This window comes from Pocillopora damicornis, chromosome 6 (genome assembly GCF_964200805.1).
Source record: "Pocillopora damicornis chromosome 6, jaPocDami1.2, whole genome shotgun sequence".
Classification (NCBI taxonomy): domain Eukaryota; kingdom Metazoa; phylum Cnidaria; class Anthozoa; order Scleractinia; family Pocilloporidae; genus Pocillopora; species Pocillopora damicornis.
The window spans coordinates 6,482,501-6,496,343 of record NC_142675.1 but is presented as its reverse complement, the minus strand read 5'-3'; the positions used below and the strand labels follow the sequence as shown (position 1 = coordinate 6,496,343).

The 13,843-nt window shown below is 37.5% G+C and overlaps 4 protein-coding genes across 11 annotated transcripts in view; 2 read left to right on the top strand and 2 right to left on the bottom strand.

Annotated features, from left to right (window-relative positions):
- Positions 1–1,838, bottom strand: part of LOC149043665 (uncharacterized) — a 191,601-nt gene extending 189,763 nt beyond the window's left edge. The window contains exon 1 of the mRNA XM_089210622.1: positions 1,696–1,838. The gene's annotated coding sequence lies outside the window, so the exon portion shown is untranslated. The remainder of the gene's footprint in view (positions 1–1,695) is intronic.
- Positions 1–5,501, bottom strand: part of LOC149043664 (uncharacterized) — a 203,361-nt gene extending 197,860 nt beyond the window's left edge. For 2 of the 8 annotated variants that reach the window (XR_016187944.1, XM_089210593.1), the window contains exons 1-7: positions 4,929–5,501; positions 4,328–4,441; positions 2,830–2,988; positions 2,111–2,238; positions 683–782; positions 428–528; positions 124–195 (exon numbers count right to left, since the gene is read on the bottom strand). Coding sequence is in view for 5 of the 8 variants with exons in the window: in XM_089210593.1 (XP_089066719.1) it covers positions 124–195; positions 428–528; positions 683–782; positions 2,111–2,238; positions 2,830–2,988; positions 4,328–4,441; positions 4,929–5,036 (782 nt within the window). In the remaining 3 variants the exon portion in view is untranslated. The remainder of the gene's footprint in view (positions 1–123; positions 196–427; positions 529–682; positions 783–2,110; positions 2,239–2,829; positions 2,989–4,327; positions 4,442–4,928) is intronic. The other 6 variants (XR_016187942.1, XM_089210591.1, XM_089210588.1 and 3 more) reach the window with 6 other exon arrangements.
- Positions 5,502–5,674: 173 nt separating this feature from the next.
- On the top strand, positions 5,675–11,534 carry LOC113669876 (uncharacterized). The gene is made up of 3 exons (XM_027185957.2): positions 5,675–6,209; positions 9,228–9,714; positions 10,662–11,534. The coding sequence occupies exons 1-3, from the start codon at positions 6,057–6,059 to the stop codon at positions 10,802–10,804; spliced, it is 783 nt and encodes a 260-aa protein (XP_027041758.2). The 5' UTR covers positions 5,675–6,056; the 3' UTR covers positions 10,805–11,534.
- Positions 11,535–11,862: 328 nt separating this feature from the next.
- The window catches only part of LOC113669871 (uncharacterized), a 19,081-nt gene continuing 17,100 nt past the window's right edge, over positions 11,863–13,843 (top strand). Inside the window, exon 1 of the mRNA XM_089210557.1 lies at positions 11,863–12,090. Coding sequence (XP_089066683.1) covers positions 11,880–12,090 — 211 coding nt within the window. The 5' untranslated portion in view covers positions 11,863–11,879. The remainder of the gene's footprint in view (positions 12,091–13,843) is intronic.

Here is a 13,843-nt window from a genome sequence, read left to right as displayed (position 1 = left end):
GTCCTATTATTACCGGTATTACTATTATTATTATTATTATTATAATAATTATTATTATTATTATTCCTAAGACCAGTAAATCCCTGGATGTAAATTTAATGAAAAAATTTTACAAAATCAAACCCTTTAGATGAAGAAAAGCAATGGTGGCAGTGTTGCCATAAATGATTGCAGAGCTCTGTATATGCAGGCCTCCTGAGATGCAAACAGCAAGAAGAAAAGAAGACAAAGAGTGCTGGTCAAATGACAAAATCCTTAATGACTAAGTGGGGACAAGCCAGACTGGAAAATATTTGGCTCCTGGTCATAATGAACAGATTAGTCAGAGAAAGGGTCTATATGTCATGACCTTGAGCCAGATTTTTTCTTGTCCAGTCCTTCCACACAGTCAAGAAAGAAAATATCAATATTGTAATTTAGAGCTTACTTGAGTTTTGATCCTGTTAAATAGTTACCAATGGCAATTCCTGATGCACTTCCACCACTGCCAACTGTAACAACAATGTCATCAAAATTCTTCAGCACATTCTGAAACAAACAAAGCCAGCTTTTTGACAGATATCCAGAATAAAATATTTTAACAAACAGGCTTTTGTGTGATCAGGGTTTAACTGCATTCATCACCTCTTGACCAGAAATGCACAAAATGAGCACACAATGCAGAAAAAGCTTGTACTTTTACCTGATCTATCATTTCTTGAAATGCTGTTAAGTAACCAAACATCCCCATGTAAGAGGAGCCTCCAACTTCAATCAGATAAGCTGATGATCCCTGTTCTTTCCTGAAAAAAAAGCCAGTCAGTAGGAAGGAACTTCAATATCTACAAACATGCCTTGGCATACATGCTGGGTTTTCATTGAGAAACAGAAGTAGGTGAGGCAGGTAAGTAAGCAAGTAATTTGAGGAGAATACTCTCCATATCTGGGTCAAAAATAACCTAGCCCATCAAAACTTAGTTCAAGAATTCTCCAATATCTGCTGCCTTCTTTACTCACTGCATAATAATTATAATAACAACTCTCTTGAGTTTTCCTAGCATTTCCCCAGAGTCATACAAAAGAGCAGAATCTATTTGTCTCCTGAGTGGTTTATATGACCTCCTGGCCAACAAGATACTTTTCTTAAAGAATGCTTTAAGTGGCCTTAAGAATGGTTGACCTGTTTTATTCATTCCTCTCATTCTTTTTCACCTTTCTTTTTCTTCACTCATAATTTATTAAACTATTTATTATTTGTTCATTCATATTGGGCTTCTTGTATCCAGTTGCTTTCAGATTGTGGCAGAAGACTGGGACAAAGCAGTAAATTATCAAACTAAGGGGAGAGGGAATGGGTCCAATCCATAATAGTCCATTTTACAGGTGTGTGCTTGGTTTCCAAGCCTTTCAACAGGAGTGAGGCTAAGGGTAACCATGTTATGATACAAACCTTGCTGCTTCTCAAATGTAAATTGCTTTGTTGTTAAGCTAACCAGGTACTGGTCTCTATCACAACAAGGTCACCTACAGCCTCACTTCAAATCAAAGGCTTGGCAACTAAATACACAACTGTAAAAAGACCTAAACTTCTCAAGATTTCTGACATTCTGAGATAAGCACCTAAAAGGCTGCATTGTAGATATGGCTTAATTTTCAATTCCTTTAAGAGGAACCAACTTGAGAGCCAATAGCAGCTCCTGTAATATTTTTGCTTGCCTTCATGTTTTAGAAGATGTGCTAAGGTGGCGGCCATCATGATTTTCATCAGTTTACACCACAAAGATGGTACTGTTCAACTAAAATGTCCCATTGCAGTAAATTCATGCAGTTTTTTTTAAACCTTTCAAGCAAGTTCTGCCAGTGAGATCTATCCTTGCAACTAAACCTGTTACTGGTAAATTAATACACAGTCAATTCCACCGTAAAATGGCTGCAACACAAATTTCTTCAAAAGAATTTCAATATTTTCATTGGCAATTATAATACAATGAGCTGGTCCATTACTGTCACTTAGTGACAGCTCTGTCTAAAAGTAAAGCCTAATGTCAGTTTGAGGTAGATTACTTTTAATGATTGCAACCATAGTGGTGCCAACTTACTAGGTTTTACAGTTCTCTGACTTTTCACTTACAATTTTTCAGACACTTTCTCCATCATTTGTTTAAGGCCAGATTTGTACTGAAGCTGAGGAACAACAATAATTTGACTTCCAACCAATTTGTTTAAAAACAGGTTTCCTTCACAACCAATATCTGTGGTCTGCATGAAAAAAAAAAGATCAAATTAAAGTTTCAATAAGTTTATTAACTTTCTCAGAGTTTCGCCATCTATGTAAGGCAAAATTGGTGCCTTTATTCTCTGAAATGAGCAACATTAGAGTAAAGATTGAACTTCTGTTAGCAGCCTATTATGCAGTTTTTTCTGTCTGGTTCAAATCTCAAAGAGACATCTGCTCAACTATAGTATGTAACAGTGTAATTGTGAATCTTGTCATCTCATCTTCATACGAGTCCACTGTTCAATGCAATGTGAGGAGCTTCTATTTCCCAAACAGATTCCATCTTTTGCAAATAAAAAAAGCAAAGATTGTAGGTTTTGAGCTTGGTAAAGAAATATAGAAAGATGTTTTTTCGTCTTGTTGCGAGTGTGGGAAAAGAAAAAGTGCTGAGATTCCATGTTATTGTGTGTTTGTCGAGTTGTTGTTGGTAATAGATCAGATGGACGCCACTCTTTGTCTGATTATTCATAACTTGTGCTTAGGGGTAACAGATCTTTGATCATGAATCAAGCTGCTTAAAATCTTCTGTATCAGTTCTTTCCTAAAAAGTCAAGAGTAAATCAAATACTTGCCTGTTCAGGACTTCTTAAGAACAGGTAACAATCCAAACCAAGTTGTCTTGCAGCAACTGCAGTGCTTCTGCAATGATTGGACTGGATTCCACCACATGTAAATATTGTGTCACACTTCTTGTCCAGGGCATCAGCCAACAAAAACTCCAGCTTACGAACCTAAAACAATATTGGCATAGCTGAATGAGACAAGCACAATTTAAGGTTACTCAGCAGTTGAGGATGTACTTAACCCTTTACACACTCAAATCAGTATACATATTCTCCATACTGTTCTGTATACATTTCCTAAAGTGCTGGTGCAAGGAGAATTTGTCTAACAATCAAGAGCATCTTGAAGCAGGTGATCATTTGCCTTACGCCCATGACCTCAATGTGCAATCCAGGCGTGATTTGTTCGGAGAAATTAGATACTATAGTCACTGAAAGGGTTAGTAAGAAAAACATATGAGATGACTTTGACCACAGGTACAGACGCAACTGAAGCTATGCATTTCCATATAATTTATGATCACTTTATTCAGATGATTGCAAGGTACTTTTACATTACTCTCATTTGCATTAGAACTGGTATACTCTCTTTTGCATTTGTTTTAGCATAACAGCAGCTTCCATATTGCAATATTTTCAAAAAATAGTGATCATCCACAGATTTTCATCGCTCACATGCAAAACTCTAGGTTGAACCATCTTCAGCTATCTCTTGATTGAGACCCTCGGCTATACAAAAAAATATCATAAGCTGTAAGGGCTTAAATTTGAGAGGATAAAAACTTGAAAACCAAAGTAGCTGTCACTGTAAAAAAGATGTCTGTACTCTCAAAACAGGCTAGCAAAAATGTAGCTGCTATCACAGTGGACTTCCTCTCTCTTTCGTGTGAGCAGTTTAATTACTACATACTGCATTTATCAGCATCATGATGTGTTCAATGCTTCGATCACAGTTGGAAATTTTAAGTGAACCTGACACATCCTTTTGAATGTTAACCAGTTCTGATGCAAAATTGTGAATTTTAGAATGATATAAATAATACTCTTAGACATGAACGAAAACATGTTTCTGTTTTCTAAAATTAAAAAGGTCAGTTACCATACTATTACTTACAAGAAATAAATTGGATTTTAAATAAACACTGCCCTTGTAAAAACACTACCCTAGAATAAACTCTGCACTCGAATCATGAAAAATTAATAAACCCCGCTGGGGTTTTGAGTAAATATGGTATGTGTCATTATCCTTTGAATATCACAGTCATAGTAGAGGATGGATGCCAAACAAACTGTTGTCTAGTTTTCTTACTGAACTCAAAGGAGAGTTCTTCTTTATAACACAGGCATTCCAAATAAATTGTGCAACCTCTTGCCTGGATCTCCTGTGACTGCACCAACCTCTAAGGTTCATCTTACTGAGCTCACTTATTGTTGATGAAGTTAATACCACATCTTAATATTTACTAATTAAAGATGTTGATCAAGAACTGAATTCCAAGCTGTGTACCTTATTTCCAGACAGAGTACTTCCTGTCATGTCATCCCTTTTAATAAATAATGAAAACTCTTTTGGGAGACTGGGAAGATTCCACTGATGTATTGGAGTATCACGCTGAGCAAGCTACAAAACAAAAATACTTAAAGTTCCATCAGAACCACTTAAAAGAGAACAGATTAAAATAGCATATGTTCCGATCTAAAATAGATCTTTCCTTGTTGACATAATTTTTTCCATGGCCTACAAAAATGTTTAAGATCCACATAACAGAGGTTTTAGATGATAAACTTTTTATTACTTTCCTTTTGTTCTATTAGTGAGAAGTTAGTCAGTCACATGCTGACTGCAGACCAGTACAGTGGTCTCTGTCCATAAATAATGCTCAGAACAAGAATAAGGGGGTGTACGTCTTAGATACATTTTTTATATTTTTTTCGGGGAAGAATGCCTCCTAACTCCCACCCCCCCCCCCCTCCCCACCCTACCCCGTTCCCAGAAAGGTGATGGCCGAGCGCGGTATCACACTCGATGGATATGTGGTGGAACATTTCACCCTTTACCAGAAGTCAAACTTGAGAGCTCTGAATAAAGCTTTTTTATATTTCCTTACCTTAACGTAGTATCGTGGGATATTTTTCAGCTTGGAGGCCCATTTTGGGGGCTCGTAGTGGTGAAGTTGAGTTAGCTTATTTATGCCACGATGAAGATTCCTACTCATTCTCGAAGAAAGTAGACACTACCAGCCGAAGTTCAATAACCAAAATCATGCTATATATTGAAAAATTCGGTTACAAATTTATATAATTCTGCAACATTTGTCGATGCTTGTGATCGACTTTGATTGATGTCAGCGGACTTTGGGAGACAAAATATTCTTTATGTAAGAGAGCCTCAAAATTCTATTAACATCGAGCTTGAGATGCCTGTCAATTCAAACTATGGCTTGAATCCTACGCATCGCCGTGCGTTCACCAGACTTCGCAGAGCATATCAGACAAAACTTGCCTTTTTTGAAGTGTTTTTATTCTTTGTTGAACTGCTCGTGGTCTCCACCCCACCAGCTACCTTTGCACAATAGATCACAAGCTTTCCTACGTTAAAACATTTACGGAAAAAAAAGCAAATCTGTTTTCTACTTTGAAGTCAATTAGTCAGTTTGAGCAATCAGCTGCGCTTCAGGGGTGCAAAAGCTTTTGAATAGTAAGCTGTTTGTTACCGTAAATTTTGCATAGCTAAAAGCCCCCAGGGTAGAATATATTGCGTTGTGCCAGCGGACAATGGTTGACTTTTCAAAACAACTCTTATTTGATGGAAACTGTTAATTGCAACTCTATTGTGTGGTCTTCTTTGTTTTTATTCTTTCAGCTTGGTCATGACGCAATTAGATTTCTCTTTTATGTTTCTTTAAATGCGGCTTAACTCATTTTTTTGAAATTATAACCTCGAGGCTATTTCACAGGCGACCGTGAAGTAATTTCACTAGGAGCACACCTCTGTTCTTAGCTCGGCAGCGTTTTTGTCTTGTTTATTGGGAAATGAATATGCATATTAGATGCTAAAGTGTTTGTCAAAACAGAAAACTATTCACACTCTTCGCTAGGAGATCATCCAACTGTAAGAACCAATAGAGCTCGATCTAGTCTCTGTAATATTGTGGAAAATCGTACTTCAGCTCTCACGAGCAAAAAGCTTTCACAAGCCGAAATTTAGACAGGGTTTTGTCTGGTAATTATACGAAATGCTGAAAAAGTTTTCTGTCGCAAACGCTCCGCCTCGCTTCGATTTGGGTCAGGTACCAAATGTTGGAGAGGAGAGTGATTCCCACGTGTTTTGCCACGGAAAAACAGCAAAACTACACTCGAGAATTGGAGGTTTTCAAGATGAAAAACAGGTCAGTACATCACGGTGTCTTTGATAGCAAAACAAGTTTATTCTAGTTATCATATCCGAATATGGTCTGTGGCCAGATACTGCTAAGAGCTGAGACCAGCCGAGTTTTACTCATGTACCCTAATCGCTGACCGCACAGAAAATTTCTCGGTCGATAGTTCTTAGCTATGCACGAGTCACAAAGACCATTTAAGGAATTAAATATTTTGAGTGAAATGCCTACAACGCGAGAAATGGAATCGAAATAGGTATTTTGGTTCCTATATTTTATCGACAAAAATAACTACACTTTAAAAAGCTTATCAGTTCCTCGACTACAAAATATTTTATGGTATTTTCAAATTGAAGTACTTTTCAAAATTTCGTGCTCTAATAAATTACTGCGGATTTGTTTTGTTAGAGCTTAGATATTTCATTCATCGCATTCGAATAAACTTTATCAATTAGGTGCAATCAATTTTCCTATGAAAGAGCACAGTTGAACAATTAGAATGAAAACCAGCCATAATTCTAAACGTTAAGAGGAACTTAAGAGTTCTGTCGAATCCCTTGCGTGCATATCGTGTGTGCTTGTAAAGTGCTGTTGTCTACTTGAAGTGGTTTTGCGAAAAAATCTGTGAAATGTAGTCCTGTGGTTTTTTATAACCCCACAGATTCTCTCGTTGATTAACTATGAATTTCCTATTGTTTTGACTTTTAACTGAACAATCATGCAAAGCATTTTAACGAGTTAATTTTAGCGCCTGCTAAACTGTGGTATTATGAACACAATCCCGCCTCAAAGAAAAGAATCAACGAAACACAGCTTGTTATGTCTTGAGCTATCACGTTTTCACCATAATCAATTGTAATCGGCTCACGCAGTTTTTTCTCGAAATATACTAGAGCCTATTTCGTCATTTTCACACTATTATGTCAATAGTTTCCTAGTTACAGTCATAAACATGACATACAAGAACTTGGCATCCAAGTGTGAAACTGCTGTAAATCTTTTGATTCAAATTAAAAAGGTGTTTCGAGCACGGAAAAGAAAAACAGAAAGAAAACAACAAACCCTTCCTGAATAAAACCCAAAAGCTTGTATCTATTTGAAGTAATGATCCACTTTGGAATTTCTAACTCTGCTGTTTACCAATACTACTCATAATAATTTGCTTGACTGGTCATGGCTTCGCAGTCCTAAATTAAGGTTATTCTTTTCAAAGACGTCGATGAAAAAAAACAACCCACAAGACGCTTTTAAGACACTATGTAGATTTGACAACTTCTTTTGGATCAACTTTCACTATGCAATATTTGGCATGAGATACTCAGAGCGCCCTGATTGATCAAAAACCTATCGTTTATAGCACTGATAAACTCGTGGAAGATTGAAGTTTACAGTATTTAAGATGAAAGCAACAGACAGCTCTTTCTATCGGTTTACTGAAGTGATAACCCGCTTGGGAAGTTGGGAGAACACTCAAAAGTTTGTCTAACTTTCCTCGTATTTTCCATCTGTTCTGTCGGGAGTTTAAGAAAACCACAACGGCAACGGCGACGGGAACGTCAGCAAACAAAGAATTTAATTAATGAGCAGAACAATAGCTGTGCACGAGCGTTATAAATATTTGTAAATTTCTGTGTCCTCTGCAAAACAACAACGTGAAACGACCAAACTTTGCGTTGTCTGATGAGGGTGGACGACGACTAATTTTTTAAATTTCTTCTTCTTATTTAACGCTTTGTTCCATGTTCAGGTTCGAGATAGTTTTGACAGTAAGAAGCAAACCAAATGACTTAAGAGTATCGCGAGATTCGTAGGTAAAATATAAGTTCATTTTTTAACCGACGTTGTCCTCGGCGTCGCCGTCGTCGTTTCTTAAAATTAAAGGGACCTTAAACAATCAGGACGGTAACGCCAAGAAAGACTTCGATTAAAAAATGAATTTCTGCCTTTAATTAGAATTTCAAAAATGTCTGCATTTGTTTACCGTCTCTAACTGCGCCACACCTCAACTTCATCCTAAACGTATAAAAGAAGCGTTGAGTTCCAAATGGAAATTAAAATGATTTGCCGTTGCTTTCGCAGACGACCCAATTTAAGAAATGTACAAAGTCTTAAAACGCACGTGCTGAGCTATTGTTCTGCCAATTAGATCTTTTGTTTTTTCCATGTCCTCCCTAAACTCGGTCTTACTCCGGTATAAATCCTAATTAGCGATGAGGGTAATAACCACGTTTTTTGACAACATCGCCTTTTTTCGTAAATGACCGTAACTGATTGGAATCTTGTCACTTCAGCTCTACCGAAACAGCCTGTTCTTGTTTGATGGTGATACTAATCCAAAAATACCTTCGGCAACTCGTGCATTAAGTACTTAATCTAGAGCGGATGAAACACGGTTGAGACTTGGTCTTGAAGCAATGCAAGGTTGCTCTTTTCTCAAAAGGGGAAAACACGGAGAGTTTCGACAATTATTGTACCCAACCAACTCCGTAAAATAATAAACGGGACGACTAATTACCGCAGTGCCTACATCTTAGTGAGCGAGTGAGTGCATGATTTATTTGCATATCGGAGTCCCGTATGAGTTAAAAATATAAGATGATCTAATTATGGTTAGGTATTGTTACCAGTAAAACGCGTCTATGCTTTCATAGAACTGACTTTTAGCGAGGACACTGTCGCAGAGGTAAAATATTCGCACCAGATTTCTATTCTTGAAAGATAATTCAAGCTTCGTCTTCATCAGTTACTACACGATAAAAATCTTAGGTTTATACTTTAATGGTTGAAAATCTCTAACAAAGGGCTAATTATGAAGCTCGAGACGTCAGCTTTACAGTGGCCAATTCATATTATCAACCCATTTGATGAAACCAAATTATCTTCAATAATTACCCCCACCAACGCAGCACCACAGTTTCTCTCTAAACTTACCCCCTTCATTCAGTGCGTATCGTAGCCAATAAGGTTGCTGCATTTGTGGTAGAAAGTTATTAGCTCTATACTAACAAACAGTATACTGACATCCAGGGAACAAGACTGAGGAAGTTGTCCCTGATGCCACCCATTCCATCAGCAAGAAATTCACCTTCCTTTAGCAAAACGTCAGGTTCTCGAGGTAGTGATGGATTGCAAACATATTCCGAGAATGACCTGGATCAGAACAACAATGACATGTATGGACTCAAGGTTTTTGGTGAAACTGGCTATCTGGCAATGAATTCTGGGAAGAAAAGCACGGCTGAGAAACTGAGTGACACTGGATTCCAGCTTTACACTTCTAACGACTCTAATAAACTTCCAAAAATCTTAAAACCCAAGAAAAAAGTCAGCAAGGGCTCGAAAAGGAAAAAGACAAATGCTATGAACGATGGAAGTCAAGGAAGCCAAGGCAGTGATTTTTATGCTCAGTTGGGAGGGACAGAGGATGACAAAGGTACTTCAAGTGAATCAGCTGCAGGACAAGATAGTGGAGACCTTATCAACAAATATGGACTGGACCTTAAAAGAGATTTCAGTAAGTTATTCAATTTCTGTAGTTATTGTCGAAACTCAAGGCAGTGCACCTAAGCGCGATCCAAACGCCACAAATATGCTTATTAAAAAGATTAAAAAGATGAAACGATGGGGGGGGGGAGGGGGTTAAGGACAGAGAACCTTATGGGTCTGGCCTGCGTATGAACCGATTCCACTCAAGCTATTTATAGAAAATCTCTTTACCGGAAGTTTCCTGAGACGTTCACACAATGGTTAACCTCAATCCGATTTTCTGATCGAGAGCTATACAAAAGTAGACTGTTTAGGAGTCAAGGACAGATGTTAGATCATCTTCATTCTCACTGTATCTCAGTGGCGGAACATCATACATGTGCCATGCACCCAAATCGATTGGTCAACCCTCAAAAGTTGTACATTTTGTTTTTAAAAGGACCTTGTGTGCAAAATTGTTTGCTACTGCTCGCTTGCAAATAGGTTTGAGGCCTTGAACAACGCTAGTCGGCGCGCGAGGTCGAGGTCTGCAATTGGTTTGGAAATGATAATTAGTGCCAGATCCCCTGGAGACCTCTCGCTGACTTGCTCTGCTCAGGTGAAGAAACGCTCATGCACTCATTATGCGGGCCTGCGCAAATGAAAAAAATGAAAAATTTAACATTTGTTTTGAGCGGACTCATGATCTGATGGGTGCATTAACCCTTTAACTCCCATGAGTGACCTAGAGAGAATTTCTCCTTACAATATCAATGCAATATTAAGCAGATAAGTGATGAGAGTAAAGAAATATAACGATTAGGGGATTTTTAGTCGATCCAATGCCAAATTCTCCAAACTAACATTATAGGAATTGCACGGCAGATAGTAAGGAGAATTACTGATCAGATCTTGGGAGTGAAAGGGTTGAGAGTAGGTATATCAGAGATATTTTGTTCTCTTTCTAACGGTTTTTAACTTCTTTTGTTTTTTCAGATATGGAAGTGACAAGGCCATTTACCTTTTCATATTTTCCCGAAATTCATATCAAGAAAAAGAAAAAAGGGGGCGACAAGGAGACTGGGAAGAAAATACAGCGAAAAATATCTAAGGTTAAAACGCCTTCGAGCCTCTCTTGAGCCAGCGAAATGCACCTGAGAAATAACTTTTTAGATTTGCCAAGCCAGCGGTTATCAATACTGAGGTTCTGATTGTATAAGCAAAGCTCTACAGCACCGAAAGCGCCACTCCGTTACAACTCAAAATAGAATTCCAATAACATCGACTCTTACGGGGCTGGTTACTTTGTTTCGCCTGGAGGGGGTGGGGGTTTGGAGGATTTTGCTTGTTTCACGAGGATAAAGCTCTGTAATATCCTTATGATATATTTCCCACCCCCACCCCTCATTGGCAGTCAATTTTCTAAGGCTCCCCCCTTTAAACTCTATTGCTCCCCCCCCCGCGACCTCAGTTCTCCGTGAAAACTATGTGATCCCCCAAATTCCTCCACCCTCCCCTCTCCTCCGGACGACAAACTTTGACTGGTCACCAACGTGGAAATGAATTTATTATCAGGATATACTAGGCACTACCATCCTAAACTTATGTTGTCTGTGGCAATAATACAAATTCTTGTATTCCATGACCAAAGAGAATTCCTGGGATGGACGATAGAAGCCCTGATGAAAATAATAAATGTCGAGCACACTTGACCACTTTTAAGAAGTTCTTAGACATTTGGTCTTGTGCCAAGTCAGCGTCTTTAAAATCAAGCGTATTTTATAAATAATTCACGAATGATAAAATGCTCCAAAAAGGGCAAATGAGATGTTCTAGTACCATTAGAAATATACCCAATTTGTTATATTCCTTGTATGAAAAGATTTTCTACGGTGTGAGTCTCTAACATCTAAATTCCAAACCCCATTTTGTTTCCCTTTGCCTGTTCGCAAACGGGCCAAAACTGAGAGCTGTTGTTGTTTACCATCTCTAAATAGAACCCTGGAAACTGAGAATGGGCGTCACAATTTCAACATCAACGACGAAAAAAAATCCTGCCAGAAACCTTAAACGAAATATGATCCGCTTTCAGAGTATCGCGTTGTTCGCTTTTGAAAGCGCGCCATAATTATGTTTTTCCCTCGGGTGGCCTGGAGATAGCAAAATGCAAATAAGAGATGATCTGGGTACAAACGTATATTATTGTCAATCAAAATGGCGTCCACTCCAGCAAGCAGCGAAGTAGATCCCGAAGAAGATGCCGGGGAAATAAGATTGGACGTGCACAACACCGGACAAGCTGCCGAATATCCCGACTTTGCAATAATCTGGTCGTTTCTGGTGAATTTTAAACACCTTTTACACTTTCCTGACCTAACTTTGGACAATTTGGAGGATGGGTTTAACAACCATTCGCCGGAAAATGGTAATTGATGTCAATTTCTTCATTTAGTTGTAAATTTCAGGACTTGTTTCTGCAAAAACGGACGAGTTCTTTTACTTCAATGACACATGATGACACTTTTGAAGGCTTTCATAGCCTTGCGGTTTTGTTTTTAGGCTGCAAATGACAACGCCTTATGCAAGATCGCTTATATTCGTGTGATACGGCGAAGCTTTTGTTAGACGCGCGAACAAAGCGCTTTTATTTCAAACAGCTGCAGAATTTCACTGGAGTGTCAATTGTGACTTTTTTGACGATTTTAGCTCGGATGACTTTGTAGTTTCCAGATTAACGTGTAAATACTATGGTTATCGTTTTGTCTTTACCTAAGAAATTACTTTTGCGTGCAACGTTGTGGATTTCTCGATCATCGTTATGCGGTGAAAGCAATTCGGTGTCAAGCGTTATATTTATAAATACTATGACTACATAAGAGTCCATGTTTTTATGCATTTTGGGCGAGTTTGAATTTTTAATTTTGTGCTTGGATTGTTTGGGTTCGATACTGTTATAACGATCTTGTGGAAATTTCGTCTTAATGTTATCTTAAACGATTATCTTTTTAGTCTATGTTGTAATTCGATAAGTCCTTGTAAGAAAAATCCAGTTCTTGTTTTCGACTCATAAACTAATCTTTCAGTTGTCTTTGATCTCCTTTGCAATGTATATAAGAAGGAGTTGGTGTTTGTGGGAATTTTTTTTGTGATTTATCTACTCCAGTTCACAGTTATAGTTAAATCTTCAGTTAAAAAATGAATATGGTTTAGTTGGATCTCACATTTTGTAACTTAAACTTTATTTTCACTCGAAAAATTAAAAGACTTTGGTGACCTCCTTTTGGGAGAAGTCCAAACAATTGTCTTTCAATGAACTCCTGACTGAAAGAAATAAGTGCCTCATACCTCTCCCCTCTTTTCTTAGTGAGTTAGGGGGGAGGGGAGAGGCAGAAACTTGCTCCAAACAGCTGGAGAAGAGGCCAGAGGTTTAAAGGCTTTTTTGCGGGTAAATTTTTTTTATTCACACAACTGTTACTAAGTGAAGTTTATCAAAATATGTAGTAAAGTTGTGCCTGTAATTTCTTTCTATTTTCATGAATTGATTGTTGACTAGCAGAAGATTGTGGACGATATTATCTAAAAGGAAACTGTAAAAGCAAAAATTATATAAATCTCTCTCAACTTTCTTTATTTTTGCTTTATTTAGCATTAAGGGTTTTAAGGTAAACTTTTAGATCTTTGATTACTAAAAAATCTTTCAGAAGTTCTTTTGATTTAACCAGTATTAACCTTTGGTAAGATTGTACAGCAGTTGTAAATTTTAATACAAGTGAAGATGTCGCCCACGTCATCAAACAATCTACCAAATGATGTTTTTCCTTGCTTTGTAAAATGGACTGTTTTATAATGTTACTGTTTTTGGTCAACAGTTGGACATCTTTGAAATTGTTATTATGTAGAAAGCTTTAATGCAATTTGAAATGAATTTCTGCTCAAAATTGCCACAACTAGTTGGATATGTCTTTCACTTTATTCTAGGTAAGTGACAAAGACAGAGTTTCTCCTTACAATATCAGACAAGTGATGAGAACAAAGAAAAATATCAATAAGGAGATTATTAGTAAATCCAGATTCTCCAAATTCTCTGAACTAACATCATAAGAAATGTATGGCATTCAGTAAGGAGAGTTACTCATTAGATCTTTGGATTAAAAAGGTTAAAAATAGAAAAACAGGAA